General features: G+C 42.8%; 1 protein-coding gene across 1 annotated transcript in view; it reads left to right on the top strand.

Moving 5' to 3' along the window:
* The first annotated feature begins 431 nt into the window (after positions 1-431).
* Positions 432-16481, top strand: part of LOC109999627 (nuclear receptor ROR-alpha A-like) — an 86778-nt gene continuing 70728 nt past the window's right edge. Inside the window, exon 1 of the mRNA XM_065952585.1 lies at positions 432-765. Within this exon, the coding sequence (XP_065808657.1) occupies positions 621-765 (145 nt within the window). The 5' untranslated portion in view covers positions 432-620. The remainder of the gene's footprint in view (positions 766-16481) is intronic.

Below are 16481 nucleotides of genomic sequence, written 5' to 3'. Positions count from 1 at the left end.
CCATGTTATTGAAGCCTGGAGAGAAACTCACAGGCTCCCTGCAGAGTCAAATCATTAAAAACAAGTTCCACATTAAAGCCAAAAGCTGCAGCAAGAAAGAGGTGAAAACAGTTGTGCATCATGGATTCAATAGTGTTTGAAAAGTGTTTGATTTTGGAGAGGTCTTTCTTCCTGTTGCTTTGGCACTAAGTAGGATATTTTGATCCCACCTTCTTTTAGAATACTTGAAGTCAGACTAATGTTTTCAAATGCAGGACTTTCACTTTTAACCTCTTAAATGTTGTACTGTTTATTTGATTTTTTTTTAAGAACCACTTCTTCTATCATTGTTTGTTAGCCACCTCTGTCTTCCCCTGTTGCTCCAGTCCGGGTCTGAGCCTCCAGGGAGGGCAGCTCCGCTCTCCACAGCGCCGCCCTCCCTCTCTCTCAGCCCGGCTTCTTTTCTCCTCCACTCGGCGCTCACAGCAGCGACCTGACAGCCGCGCTCCTCCCGCTGCTCAAACACGTCGCTCCACCGGCTGCTACCCGGGTCTAATACGAACCTTTTTTGTTATACATGAGTAACCTCTGACTTAGGAGGATTTTTGATCGCTTTTGGAGTTTCATTTTTCGGTGAATGGATGGAGTCGTCCCCGCAGGATTCGGCGAGCGACCCGGGCAGGAGCGGCTCTGAGCCCGCCACGCCGGTCACAGAGACGCCGGCGAACGTGGAGACTCTGCCGGGAGGAAAGCACCTGACCCCGGCGAGGAGAAGCTCCGGCAAAGGTAAGACTTCTGCTGCTGGCTTTTATTTGACTTCATTTGGAAAACCTTTATTGTCAAAGCAGCAGCAGAATGTGTCAGCTGTCAGGGTGCAGCAGAAACTTCAAACGGCTTGTGTTCAGTTTGTCTGTGAGGCTCCCACAGACATGGCTCTGGTTTCTAACACTTACACACTCATGCTGCGCTCATTGTGTGACCTCTTATAACACAACACAAGGCTCTGGTGTTTGTCACTGTACTCTAAGAGATGGTATTTTGCTGTTTGATCATGGGGGGTGGATGCATGGATGCATGGTCGAAATCCCTTATAACCTATTTCTGACTTCATGAAGTCCCTGCATTCATTCACTGAAGATTGAGAGGTTGTAAGTGATCGTTCTGAATGCATTTGACACTTACATCTATGTAGTGGTTCAATAAAAGAGTGTTAAAGCTGCAGGGACAGCCTGGATGTCTACAGTTTGTGAAGAATAAAGACAGTTTTTCTAGTTTGGAGTGGACGAATGGCTGCAGACTGTTTCACACCTCTGACACAGGAGCACCAGTTGTCAGGTGTGCTTTATTTTACTGTCTTGGGGTTTTGTATTAACCTATGTCTTGTGTCACTTATGAGATGGACATTAGCAACTCGCTAAATCGGGTGCAGCCAATCGTTTCACACACTGTCCCATGATGAATAAAATACATGAAATTAACAAAATTGCTGATTAATCAACTTGTGGCGGCGTCCCAAAAAAAGGATGACAACTATTTTGATGATCAGCTTTTGACTAAGGTTTTCCAAATGTTCAATACTTTGATACTTTTAGAACCACATGTTAGGCTATATACATACAGGACAGCACATAAATACACATTAAAGCGTCACACGATTAAATTAGTTATTTCAGCAGCAAGTTCAATAAAGTGCAGAGTGAGAGTCTGCTGTAATCTTCACACAATCTCTGTTATTTTAACGATGGATATTATCAGGAAAAGAGCTGTAAAAACATGCACATCTTCAGTCATTTTTTTTATAACCAGAAACTGCTGCACGAGAAAGAGAAGGAGCACCGTTTAAGTTGCACATTGCATCAAATTTGTGAGATTCAGACGGCGTGCAGGAATTTGCCTGCGCCTATTCAGTACCTTCAGGATTTCTCTCTGTGCTGTTGACTCTGAAACAGGTATCGATATCTTTTGATTTGTATAGTGTCGTATCAAAGTGTAAACATCTGGTGTCATGACATCCCTATTACACTAGATGATCACATTGACCCTTCAGAAACACAATCACGCCAGACGGCTGTGGAAAGGGTCCAGCTGCCAGTCTGGACACACGCTCAAACAGAGTGTTTCTTCTTTTTGAGCAGTTTTAGGTTCAGCGTCCTGCCCTTAACACTTCGACATGCAGACAGTTTGCACAGCAGCCTCTGCCACCTGAGCATGACTGTGTTTCTGACGGGGGAATGTGTTCATCCAGTGGTCGGAAGAAGAGAAAGATAGCTGTTTTGGTTCAGTCCATTCACTATTTAAAGACACTTTCTTCTTTCTTCATTTGGTTGGTAAAAACAAACAGGTAGCTTCTGTTATCTGTCATGGTCTTTTTTCCATTTTCATGACTTTTCATGCAGACAATACTTGCTATTTAAGTGGCTAGTGAGAAAAGCTGTAGCTTCAGGCCTTCTCTTCTTATGATGTTTTGTTGGAAACAGTCGTGATTAAAAGCAGTGGGGGAAGTGCAGTTAACTTCCATGAGTAACTTCCTGCATGCAGCTCAACGGTCTGTGTTCAGATTTTCCTGCAGCTCTCTGTTGGTATGCAGACTGAAGAGAGAGAGCGAGAGAGAGTGAGTGAGGCGGTCAGATCGAGCTTCATTGAGCCGTTTGTTACGTAACAGCTGCTCAAGGAGAAGGAAGAGAGAGAGAGAGAGAGAGAGAGAGAGAGAGAAAAAAATCCCGGGGAGCTGTGACGTAAAGCAGACGAGCAGTGAGTCTGACTTAGTTTCTGGGATCAGATAAAGCAGCGAACCTCAATTCGGTCTGAAACTGAAGATATCAAACACATGTAGTAAAGTCAGAGAGAAGTTACAAAAAAAGTTCCCTATTAAAAGTTCAAAACAGTAGCAGGAAACAGAAATACTTAAAGTAAAAGGTACAAAACATCACAACAGCCGGGTCTGCAGGTCCTGAAATAGGCAAGAACAAATGAAACAGAATTGTGCCTGGGGGCATAAATTTCCCCTTTTTGTGAGTCAGTCTGGATACATTTTAACCAATATATTTTAATAACGTGAATGCTTTGTCTCAGTAATTACAAAAACTTTTAGATAGGCCAGATGTGTAGCATGTAGAGCCACAAAGTCTGAATATGTATCAGAGTTTGAGTCCCAGCAAAACCTTAAAGAGCCCATATTCTGCCCTTTTTGGGGTCCGTATATTTAATCTATGTACCTACTTTTGTACGTTCACAATAGCTAAAGTCTGAAAAAAGTGTCTGTTTTCATGTACTGCTCCTCTTTGCTCCCTCTCCGCTCTGAATCTGTCAGCTACACTCTGCTGAGCCCACACTGTTAGACCCCACGTGGGCCAAGTCTGCTCTGATTGGTCTGCTGATCCGCTCTGTTGTTATTGGTCAGTTGCTCAGCACGCGTCTCGGAAATTTCAACATGAGCTGCAGGGCTTGCCACAACGAGCCAATGGGCTTAGATCAGTGATCTCACACTGACAATGACGCCGCACTGACAGATTTTTATCGAGGGGGGCTAGAACCGAGCGTTACATGCAGCTAATGCTACAGCTAACAGGAGGAAGTAGGAGAAGCCGCGTTTCCGCAGACTTTTAATTATTTGCACATAGATGTGCCTAAACATGCACAGGACACATTGAAAACACACTAAAGGGCATATAAAACCAGAAAAAGCAGAATATGGGACCTTTAAAGGTCCCATATCCTCCTCCTCTTCAACCAGTTTAAATAAGTCTCAGAGCTCCTCAAAACATGTGTGTGAAGTTTCTTGTTCTAAATCCACTCTGATCCTGTATTTGATCATGTCTATAAACCCCTCTATTTCAGCCCTGCTGAGAACAGGCGGTTTCTGTGTCTGTACCTTTAAATGTAAATGAGCTGTGTCTGACCACGCCCCCCCCCCCCCCCCCCCCCTCTCTGGAAGGGCTTGGGTGTACTCGGGCAGAACAAACACCTAGCTGTTGGAGTGTCACCCACCTTCACATTTTCTGAAAAGTGGGCAAAAGACGGAGAGGATGGACTTTTCTCATCATTGGGGGGTTTGTAGATGAATTAGGGACACATGTAAAGGGTATTTTGTATAATATGTGACCTTTGATGTCCTCTGTTTGAACCGATGATCTGAGACACAGTGTTGGTTTTGATTTGAAACTTTTCAGTGATCAGTTTAGAAAGTTGGGCTGTGCATGAAAACCAGCGCTCTCCTTGCTGTTGATGTGATCTTACAGAAATTAAAACTTCTCAATAAAGACGCATGCAAAGTTGATAATATTTTGTTCTGACTCTTAAAATGAATGCTGTTGTCCTAAAGTTAATAATGACAATGGAAACTGTGTGCAGTAAATCTACATTTGTCCTGTTTTGTAACAAACTGCAGACTGTCACCAGGAAGTGAAACTCTTCAACAGCAAACCTTTTATTAGATACATTCTTGGCAAAAAAATTAATTGTAAGAAAAGCCTTACCATTGTTCATGTTCTCGATCGTAGTGAGTATCAGTCTTGCAATTTCTGACAGCACTTGAAGCCATCATTTGTGTTATGTAAGAGAGGATGGGTTAGCAGGGCACAGAGCCAGAGCAGCCGGTGTTTGATTGACGAGTCTGAAACAAACCTGAGGACAGATTTACGGTAAACTAACAGACCAACCTGCTGACCCACATTCCTGTGAACAGCAGCGGACTGCAGCAAACTTCTTTTTTTCATACGGAGAAACTTTCTCTGATCCAGAAATCTCAATCATCTGCTTGAGTTATGTCTCACAGAGGTGTTTTGATAACCCCATAAACACAGGAACACATACAAAAAAAACAAGAAAAGCAATGGTTAAAAGAGACCCATTGTATGTTACAAAAGTGAAAGAATTCAAATGAGCCTTAAGAACTTTTAAAATATCTTGTGGAGGGATGCATCGATGTATTGGTTTAACATCGGTATCAGCCCTGTTGCATCAGTACATCGGTAAATACGGTGGCATGAAACGATGTCAGTCGTAGGGCCCGACCGATATTGAATTTTTGGGGCCCATACCGATATCTATATTAGAGAGAAAATACATCCGATACCGATATATCGGCCGATTTCTTTCTAAGATCTGTAGAGATAGATATACACATTTATTGTGTTGATGCCTGAAATAAAGTTATCAAACACAACCGGAAAGTAACTGCTCATGTATGTGCAGTGATGATGCTTGTTGTATTCATACAGCACACTTTTCTGGTGACAGCCAGAAATAGAACTGCTGGTTGAATACAACGATACTCAAATTAAATGATATTTGACTGGTGGATAAATCTACATATCGGCTGATATTATCGGCTGTCATATTAATCGGTCGAGCTCTAGTCAGCTGCTGATATTTATCTACTTACAAAAGAAGTCATGAAACAAACATCGGTATCGGCTCTGCCAATGAAATGCGTCTGATCCAACCTTCCCAACAGGGTCCTAAGACGCTACCTAGACTCTGTTGGAACTAACTACCAAACTCCATTCTATCTGAAGAGTCCCTTTGCACCTTTAAGAAAAAGCTAAAGACCCAGCTCTTTATGAACACCTACGACCTTCATGATACTGATGATGATGATCATGACAGATTTGCTTGATGATGACGCTGACGATATTTAGGATGATTTGTAGAAAATAGTTCATCTGTCTCCAAAATGACAAAATGTCAAACTGTGCAGAAACAAAGTGACTTCACCAAACACTCTCCGTCCCAAATGTTTGTTCTGAAAACAAAATGTGATCCAGAAGAAACCTGAAGGGTCCTGGGTTTGTGCGGTTCTCACAGAGATACGAGGACATGCATACACACACACACACACACACACACACACACACACACACACACACACACACACACACACACTCACAGTTCATCTGAACTCTGCGTCAGGTCGTCAGTTTGGTTCTTGGCTCTGCAACTTCTCTGCAGAGTTTCTCTCCTCACACCGCTCTGATGTTGTTGTGTCTTCACTTGTCTCCCCCCCCCCCTTCTTCTTCTTCTCCTCGGGGATGAGTCGGGCGTCTGAGCCCCTCGAGGTTTTTCTGTCTCGCCCACACAGCTTGTCTCCGTCTTTCTTCTTCGTCTCTTTCCAGACGCTTTTAGCTTCATTACAAACAATAAATCTGAATCTCCGTCGTCTGCCGTCTCCTCCTGGAGATCCTCTCGTCTCCCGTGTGTGGATAATGAACGCGGTTCAAAAAGATGCTCAGCGGGACTTTGTGTACACAACTTTTCATATGTTCATGTGTTGTTGTTGTTGTTGTTGTTGTTGTTGTGAATTTGACCTTTTGTCATGTGTCAGGTCAAAGATGGTTGACACTGGACCAGACAGAGAGAGATGTTACAGAGCAAGATGGAGGCACGATATGCCTAGTGGTAAGTGTGCGCCTGCCCCATGCACAATAGCCATAATCCTCCAAGCGGGCGCCCCGGGTTCGAATCTGACCTGTGGCTCCTGTGTCATCCCCCACTCTCTTCTCCTCTCTCTCCCTGAAGTCTCAGTCTAGCCACTGTCCTATCTCTAAAAAAAAGGCGTAAAAAGCTCCAAAATGAACCTTTAAAAAAAAAAAAAAGACTGCAGCCTCCGTACACGGAGTTCAGTGTTTCCCACAGAATGACACGATACCTGGTTAGTGGAGTTTGTGGCTAAGGGGAGTCAAGGGGTCGACATCTGTTTTTGTTTTTTATACTTATAAATATTAGGTTCGTATAAAATGTGTTTTTTCCCTCTCAATTAGTTTTGTTTTTGCAACAAACAACTTAAATCTGCTCGTCTTATCCATGCACGCGCACAGACACAAACACCAAGAGTACGCCTCATGTTTTGAAAAGTTCCAGTCGATATTCCGCTATTAAGGAGTTCAGCATCAGCAGCAAGCAGCCGTACATTTACATTATTAAAATGAAGCCATGAGAAGTTTCAGTTTTGATTTGAGCAAGGCACCACAACCGGTGTATTTACAAGAGGGATGTACGGACAGTGGACCTTCTCTCTCTCTCTCTCTCTCTCTCTCTCTCTGAAGCTGATTTTATTCTGCTCTCTTGGTTTTGCTGTTCATTATCTCTCCACAGAAATCGAGAGGGAATTTTTATTTTCAAACAGGAGTTTTGTTATGTTGCACAGAGCCGTCGAGGGCTCAGGCGGCTCTGTGAATCTCTGAGCTCTGACATATCGACTTTTCAGACACATGGAGTCAGATGCACCTGCAGAGTTGACCTCAGCCTCTCCTCTAACCGCTGCAGCTCCTCTCAGACCTCTGATCAGTTTTTTTTTTTCCCATATTAACTTCTTTTGTCGCTTTGAGAAAAGTTGAACATGCGACCCAGTTTGAAGTGGTTCTCAAACTGGGCGACGATGTGCTCAGCTTGTGGCTTGTGTGAAGTTATTTTGGCCGGCAGGTCCCCGGTGGCTCAGTGGTTTGGATGCTGGAGGAGGTTTGGTGTGTTTCAGGCTGGATGTGACTCTACAGGCAGTGCTCAGTGTTTTTTTTTTTTTCATGACAGCTTCCACTAACAGGATTTAATTATCTGGTTTGGGATGTGTTTCACTTTTTCCACTTTTCACACAAAGACAAACTGGAGTGCGAGTCTCAGAGGACTTTGGGGTTCAGGGGGTTTGCAGAGATTTGATCGGCTCAGAAGCAGCTGTGATGCTGCAGGAAAGAAATCTGCTAACTGGCTGCAAGTTTCTCCCTCAGAGCAGCAACTGTGTGTCTCTGCACAGACAAGTGAGACACACTTCTGTTTTTTTTCTAAAAGTAAACTCAAAGACAGAAAAGCTCAACTACATTCTGCCTTTTGGCTCATAAAACAAAGATCTGTATCGTATGACGTTTCTTTTCTTAGTTCTGACTGCATCAAGTTTTTTTATACCTTTCATTAACATGAGTATAAATGTTTTTAAATAAGGTTAAATCTCCAGGATGATAACTGAGGGTAGTGGGACCTCTGAGAAGAAGGCGACACGTTGCAACCCTAAATCTGAGAATACCACTTAAGGGATGAGAAGCAAAATGCATTTCACTGCATTGACTGTACATCTGTTTTTTTTTTAAAAGCTCTTTTTTTGGGGGGCCTTTTGTGCCTTTAATGGAGAGATAGGACAGGGGATAGAGTTGGAAATCAGGGAGAGAGAGAGAGTGGGGAATGTCATGCTGGAAGGGAGCCACAGGCTGGATTTGAACCTGGGCTGCCCGCTTTAAGGACTATAGCCACTAACCACTGTGCCACCAGCGCCCCAAGTTGTACACCATACTTTTGAATGTCTATGACAAATAAACCATGTGACATGACTTACTTTGAATGCTTTGTTTTTGTACAACAGCTGATGACGATGCTGGTCGGAGAATGATTGTCTATAAGGACGCACTCACACTATGCAAATTTGTCCTCTGCTGGCCTGCACTCACACTGCTCCAGGACTAACCGGGCCTGAGCACTGTTAACTCTTGTACACAAGGTCATAAAACAACACATGTATGGCTTTATGTGATCATGAAGCGTTCTTAGTTTAGAAGACAGGCAGACTCGAGAACAACACAAAGAACATGACGGCTACTTTGCTGACTTTGTGTCTTATTTTGAGTCATGGTAGTCAGATACAGACAGAACACTCCGGGATTTCTCCATAATGAAGGCTGTCCTCGTTGTGTACCCGTGTTTGTGCTCCTGCATGAAGTGTACGGTGCTGAAGCACTCCTCTTCAAAGCACTACAGGGCGATGTGTAGATCGGAGCACTCACACTAACTAATCAAATGAACTGGACTTTAGTGGTGAAGGGTGCTTAGGCATTATACGGATTGCCTCATGTGAGTGCGCCCTAAAAGGCAGTCAGTAGAGGTGTGAGTCAGTGCCTTGTCTTACAGTTTGTGATTCATGGACTGCCGCTGATCTGTCTGTCCTCCACTCCTGATCGGTCGCTTGTGATGTTTTTCCATCTGAATATTTCAGGTGATCGTCTGCTGATTGGGAGTGGAGCAGGTTCAGTGAGCACAGCTGGAGGGTTTTGAGACTCGCTGTTAATTAAAGCCTCCAACAGAGCGTCTGAGAGGTGCTGCCTGAACCTACAGAGGGGCCTAAAAACGTCTCTGGTGTGAAGTCGTCACATTTACTGATGTATTGTCCTGCATGTTTGGAACACCTCTGGAAAAAAACCGATCCTATCATTCCTCTTCGATCTGTACTTCAGGTTATTTACCAAACACCTCCTCCTCCTCCTCCAGACTCACACATGTGGTGAATGACTCCGCTTTAATGATAATTACCCAGAGTGCCTCTTGCTCCGGTCTTCAGCCAGCTGTTAATTAACGTGCTGACGGCTCCTTTGTGCGGTGGCGGGTCTGCTGGGTCGAATACGCCTCGTTGCTCGCTTATAGAGACAGAAGATCGCTGTCGTGGAAATTTCATTATCTCCGTCAGAACTCGATCCGGCTGCGGGATATGATGCAGAAAACATGTGGACGCGGTTTTATCATCACGTCAAAGCTGGAGGAAAAAGGTGGATTTGTTTTGGTTTCTGGTTGTGTAATCACAGTTTATAAACTCCATGAATCAAAGATGAAACACCTGTTCATCTTTCTAAATAGATTCCTCCATAGGTCTATATTTTGACCACTTCCAAAACCATCAACGTTAAGCTCAAAGTCACCGAGCAAGAGGCGGGCTACAACCTGGAAAAGTCAATCACAGGGTCGACATATAGAGACAAAACAACCATTCACACTTACATCCATGGGCAAGTTGAAAAAAATAACCCAACAGTTAAAGGCAGGGTGGGTCATTTTCTCTGGATACACTTTTTAAGATTTTGTTTGAAATTGTGTTTAGGTCCTGACAGAAATGAATAACTCATGTTCTCTGAAAAAGGAACGAAGAAAATCTGTCATCTGTGAGGATTTTCTCTCCTGGTACTGCGGTTTCCTCCCACAGTCCAAAGATTGTTAGGTCAAATGGTGAGTCTACATCAGGGGTGGGCAACTGGCGGCCCGGGGGCCACATGCGGCCCCCATCAACCCTCAACATGGCCCTCAGGTCGATTAATTGGAAACATGAGATGAGATGATGAGATTCAACTTTATTGTCATTACACATATACAAGTATAGAGTAACGAAATGAGGTTTGGCATCTCACCAGAAGTGCAAATAAGCAGAAAGTGCAAGAGTCTGTGCTATGTACAGTAATTGAGTGCAAGAGTCTGTGCTATGTACAGTAATTCTGTGCTATGTACAGTAATTGCAAAATTTACAGATGTAGCCAAAGAAAGTGAATTATTAGGTATATCTGGATGGCTGGATTAATTATATTAAATATAAATAAATGCTATAAATAAGTAATGCTACAAAATAAGTGTGTTCTTAGGATTATAATATACAGAATAAGATGCAGTGAGCATGTTATACTAATAATATACAGATTAAGATGCAGTGAGCATGTTATACAAGTTTACAGATAATTTAAAGAATATGAACATACTATAATACAATAATACAGATGGATGAGAGATGAGTGTGTGTGTGACCAGGAGGATGAGTGTGTGTGTGACCAGGAGGTAACATGAAGAAAACATGACAAAATCTGCATTGAAATCATGAAAACCAGAAATATGTCCATAATAATAATTGATCACTGGTATATGTTGAGTGAATTTGAGACAGACACATTGACTGTAATCGTTTTTGTATCCTACAATTTGGCCCTCTGGCAGTGAGAATTGAATGAATGTGGCCCTTGCTGTGACCAAAGTTGACCATCCCTGGTCTACATGGTGTATGGTGACCAGTCCAGGGTGTAGCCCACCTCTCGTCCAATGACAGTTGGGTCACGCAGCCCCTTGCGACCCCGGATGGGGAAAACGTAGGTGATGAATGGATGGTTATCAGGGTTTTCGTCATTTGGCCTAAATGATCAGTCAAACATCTGGATCTCAGAGCATTAACAGATTCATGTTGAGGAAAGAAACACATTTTATCAAACGTCCTTCATACTTTTTATTCTCGATTTTGTTCTGGAGTTGATCCTGATTATACCTAAAATCGGTTTTAACAAGATCTTAATATTCCTCGTCCTCCTGAAGGCTGTTTACCTGCCTCTGCTGCGTGCACTCTCTGTCCCTCCTTCCTCTGTCTCCTCCTCTTCCTCCTCGCCAGCTGGCCAGCCAGTCCGCAGATATCTATTAGCAGGTAAAGAGAGTCAAGTCCTTGTTAGACTCTGCTCAGAGTCCAGATGGTGAGAAGCAGTTTGTCAAAGCAGAGGAGGAAAATAAGACCTAAAGGAGGTTAGCTGGCAACATGACTACAGTTATTTAGCGTCGTCTTTACTTCCTCATTCTTTCCTCATGTCATAAGTGATAAGCAGTCAGAACATGTTTTGATCTCCTGATGAGTGACTTCAGGTCATCTCTGTCTAAACCTCTGCTGCTTCTTGTTTTAATGTTTTTTTTTTAAACAGCCCATTATTGGCTGATTGTTTGAGCATGAGCAACATTTCTGTAACCAGCTAACGTGTTTAAATAATGCCACAGAGTTATTAAAAACAGCTCTGAGCACAGAAAGTTCAACTCAATTAAATCAAAAAAACTGTTTCTGTCATCAACATAAGAGCCCTTCAGTTTGATTAACTGGAACTCAGAGCTGCAGCCAGGATAATGATGATTGGTTCTTTGATTATAGCAGACTTCTTTTGACCATTTTGTTCAGAAACAGAAGCAGAAAAAAAACGTCGCTGTCTCTTTAAGAACCTCCACCTGACTCCTGTTTCACTCCAAATTTGAGAATCTGTCACGGTCTATATTTTCTCCTGCAGAGAAAAGACCGCTTTGCACTGACACACGCAGCTTTCTTCTTTACTTTGACAGGACCCTCGTAGGTTTAAAACATTCTTCAGACCTCCATCTTCAAACTGATGGAATAAAGTCTTAAATTCTGAATCTATATCGATCAGGTGAAGCAATAATTGTGATAAATTCACATACATGTAGGCCATCCTACACACAAACGACTCTCTGGACACTCAAAAGGCTAAGCTTGTATTTTTAGCACACACTCTCTATTAAAGTGGATTTTTAATGTCATTATGAGTGCTCTCCCTCCTGTGTGAACACAGATAGCCGAGGAGAAGCTTCATGGATATCATTCACTGCTTCAGATACCATCAGAGTTCAGTCTCTAATGATTAAATGACGAGGTCGATCAGTCTGTGTGACAGACGACTGACAGCTCAAAAACTCTGCAGAGATCAGAAACACACAAGTCTGTTACACGCTCTGATGAAACTTTTCTTCGGCTGTGGACCATCCTGGGATTTATCGGGCTGGAGAGCAGGGGTGGGATGAAATATCGATATGGAAATATATCGTTGTCATGACTCGTGTGATCCAAGTATTGATATGCTGGCTCCATAAATATAGTTCATTGGCAGAAGAAGTTAGCTCTAGTGTCGTCCCTCAACCACCGGCGTCCTCTTTCGTTACCTTGTGATGAGAACGACCGTTTGGAGTGCACAGAAGGTCGCGGTTCACACAAATATTTGCAGGTTTGTAGCGACCCTTTGTTTCTCCTTCAGTGGTCTGCTGTCTGCAGAGAGACGAGTCTCCCTCATGTAAGTGTGCATCTCCTGAATCACTCCCCGGCCCGTTGCTTTTGCCAAAACATCACTGTCTGCATCTCCTGAGGTGAATAGTGCATGCAATGGTCAAGTTACACTGAAGGCGCCCTCTGCTGGATCAAACTGAAAACTACATCAGACGGCCCAGTGCGCTGATAGATTGTATATGTTGAATTAGAACGGCTACAGTAATGTGAACTTTCTCCCCCAGGTTCAAATGGACGTTCAAACTTCGACTAACAAATGACAGCCCTATTGTTTACTGGTAGCAACAAATGTTAGCATGCTATGCTAACATATGAGGGTTAATATGTTGGTCGTACTGACGTAAAATGTGAGCATGTAACTAAGCGTTGTCTTTGTGAACATTTCAGCAAGATTGCAAATGCATTCAGCTGCTGGATTGTCTGCAGACGCTTCATTTTTGTTTCTTACAGTTTTCTTCTGGGCACTAAGGAGCTGCAGGATGTTAACACAAAGACGCGAGAGTTGTGTGAATATTATCCAGATTGTGACGTGAGTGTGTGTGTCTATGAGTGTGTGTGTTGATGTTGAGGTGAAGCTTCCCTGCAGGATTAAAGTGAACCATCATTTAACTGCTGTGAATCCTGATCAGCCTCTCTCAGCATGCTGAAGTCATGTCAGGCGCTGCCTTTGATGTCACTACGTTTTTTTTTCCAGCGTCGGTGAAGGTGGAGTGGGTGTTGGGGTTGATTTGCATACAAAGCTATTCTTGACTCCTCTTTGTTCTTGCACACGGTGTGGAAGCTCTAATTGTCTTCATTGTCAAAGGTGTTTATCTGGTTGGATCAGCGCAGATTTGGCATGATGCTGGGTGGCGGCAGAAATCAGACAAAAAGAAAAAAAAAACTTGTTTGGGGATTTTTCTGCTGAAGACATTCTTCTGTTTGATTACTGCAGAGTGTGAACGGTGCGCACCATTTTAATATGGACAGCGCATCTTGGTCTCCTTCTGTTGTGATGAATTGAAGCCAGAGTACCCTTATTTAGAGCCAAGACATGCGCAGAAAGGAGCTGGTGAAATTGATGCCACGCCCCCTCTGCTAACCAAAGTATACACATTTCAGTTACAGATAAAACGTCAGGTGGGCACAGTCCACAGCAGAACAGATTCTTGTGTCAGTATTGAGCGGACAGTCATGGTATCCTCTACTCTGATAATCCAGCTGTAAGGAGACTCATCAGTCAACTGAGCTGTCAATCATCCAGTCTCCATCCAATTGATCTATTATCTATATACTGCATTTCCCATTCAGGTCACAAGGGACTGGATCCCAGCTGTCATTGGGTGAGAGGTGGGGTTACACCCTGGACTGTTCACCTGTCAATCACAGGGCTGACATATAGAGACAGACAATCAGCCACACTCACATTCACACCTACGGACAATTTACGAGCATGTGTTTGGACTGCGGGAGGAAGCCGGAGAGAACCCACACATACATGAGGAGAACATGCAGACTTAACACAGAGAGGTTCCTGTCAGACAGGGATTCAAACCAGGAACCTCCTCGCTGTGAGGCCATAGCGCTAACCTCTGCACCTCCGTGCAGCCAACATCTAGGCCGTATCCGAATTGCCAAGTACATACTTAATCTTTCAGTAGGCAGTTGGCAGTATGCAGTACGTACTATCCGTGCTGCATACTGTTAGTACCTACTATTCAGTGTACACGCACAGTAGGCAGATATTTGTGCCTATTTTGTCTGATTCATTCAGTATGGAAGTGACGTCATTTACGTTTCCCGAACCGGCCGCATCCACCCGTTTTTATTTTTTATTTTTTGTTTAGCTTTATTCAAGAAGAGTAATGCGCATATGCAGTCAGGTTAACAAAAAACAATATCACAATGTAAATCAAGTAAAAGACAGATTAAATAACTAAATAACATACAGTACATAAAGAAAAGTTCAAATGAAAGACAGTAATATACAGAATATAAAATAAACCAATAAAGACGCATTTAAATAGTGAAATCATTATTTAAATAGAGGGGGAAAGGTTTTATAATAATGCAGACATTTGTTTTATTTTCTGTTGTTAATTTTAGGTAGTGATTTCAGTCGGGACTTTAACTCTGAATTAAAAATTGATTAAATTAATCCACGCTCGTTTGTTTTGATTTGGAGAAGTGACATGAAGTGACGATTTATGTTTAATTTCGCACAGCATTGTGGGTGGTAAAATACAATTCATTTCCTGAAAGCACGCATCCGATCCATACTGCATGAAACCCGGAAATTAGTATCCATACTGAAATGTTCAGTATACTGCGCGGACCCAAAAAATGCATACTGAATGACCACGAGGGTTCAGTATACTGAAACTCCATACTGAATAGTACGTACTGCATACTGAACTGTGACAATTCGGAAAGGGCCCTAGACTTCTTCATATCAAATAACTATTAAAACTAAACTACTCAGAAACATGAACACTTGGACACAAATCAGCATGACACTAACTCTCACCACCCTGGTTTGAGAAAATATGATTTGATGTGTATTTGAACTTTTATAGTTTGACCCATGTGGCGTCTGTCAACATAAAGGCGGCAGGGTTTATGACCTATACTGCAGACAACCAGCAGGGGGAGCTCTAAATATGTTGGCTTCACTCCCCAGTAGCTTATGTGAATTTGATCTACAGAGACACCAGCACACATGTCTATTCATTAACATCTTTGCAATGACATTATGACATTATATGTGACATGCTGGACACATTTATTCTTAAACATTTGTCACAACATTCAGGGGATTTTTTTTCCCTACAGAGTCCTGAGAACTGTACCAGTAAGCGATGAAATACAAGTAATTAAAAGTTTACTTGAACACCTCATCATTTTTAGTGTCTTGCCAACAAATTTTCATATTATATATCTTTAATGGGAGCTTACAGAATCTAAATGGAGCATTTTCAACACTGACTTGAAATGATAATAACATTCAGTGACCATATGTACAGTAGAGGCCTACTGGCAGATGTGTGTGTGTGTGTGTGTGTGTGTGTGTGTGTGTGTGTGTGTGTGTTCTTGTATCTGCACGTGTGTTAGTGAGTCCCTGTGGACACCAAGAATTTCTTGTGCCGCTGATTATTTTCACTCTATGAATCCACCAGGGAGCTTCAGATGATGCAAAATGCAAAGATGTTTGTTTTTGTGTGTGTGTGTGTGTGTGTGTGTGTGTGTGTGTGTGTGTGTGTGTGTGTGTGTGTGTGTATTTTGTACAGAACACAGACCCGCTTGTCCTTTGGTTTATCATCTTGAGAAAAAAGTAAAGGAGCAGCATGTTGAAGGTGACAAACTGTTATCAGATCTGTGTTTTCCGGCTGCTGTTAAAACACACACACGCGCACACACACACACACACACACACACACACACACTGTTTGTGTCTAACAAGCCATCTGTTAGTGACTTCTTGGTAAACTAAACGTCTATCAGATCTGTTTTTTCTCTCTGAACACGTTGTGGTGATTGTGGTGCTTATTGGGACGTATGAGAGGAACTCTACAGACGTATTGTCACACTTTTGATATGAAAACGAATCAAAAGAGGACTCAAATCTCAGCTGCATAACTGAACTGAAAGTCAAACAGGCAACAGAGCGGCAGGCTAAACTTCATAAACACTGTCTAATAACGACCCCTCAGTCTTTTCAGTTCAGGAGTACTCATCAGGATCTTCATCATCCCCACAGATCTCCTTCTCCTTTTCACAAACAGAGCCGGTAATTAAAGCCAGAAATGTCTCTTTAAGGCCCTCCTCTCCACATGCCCACTGTCTTCTTATTGGACAGCTCTCTGGAAGCCTTCAGGGGGGCAGAACGCTGCAGGGCTGCCAAGAGAGGGCTGCT

The sequence above is a fragment of the Labrus bergylta genome, chromosome 3, assembly GCF_963930695.1.
Source record: "Labrus bergylta chromosome 3, fLabBer1.1, whole genome shotgun sequence".
NCBI lineage: Eukaryota > Metazoa > Chordata > Actinopteri > Labriformes > Labridae > Labrus > Labrus bergylta.
This window is presented reverse-complemented; position numbering and strand designations above follow the sequence as displayed.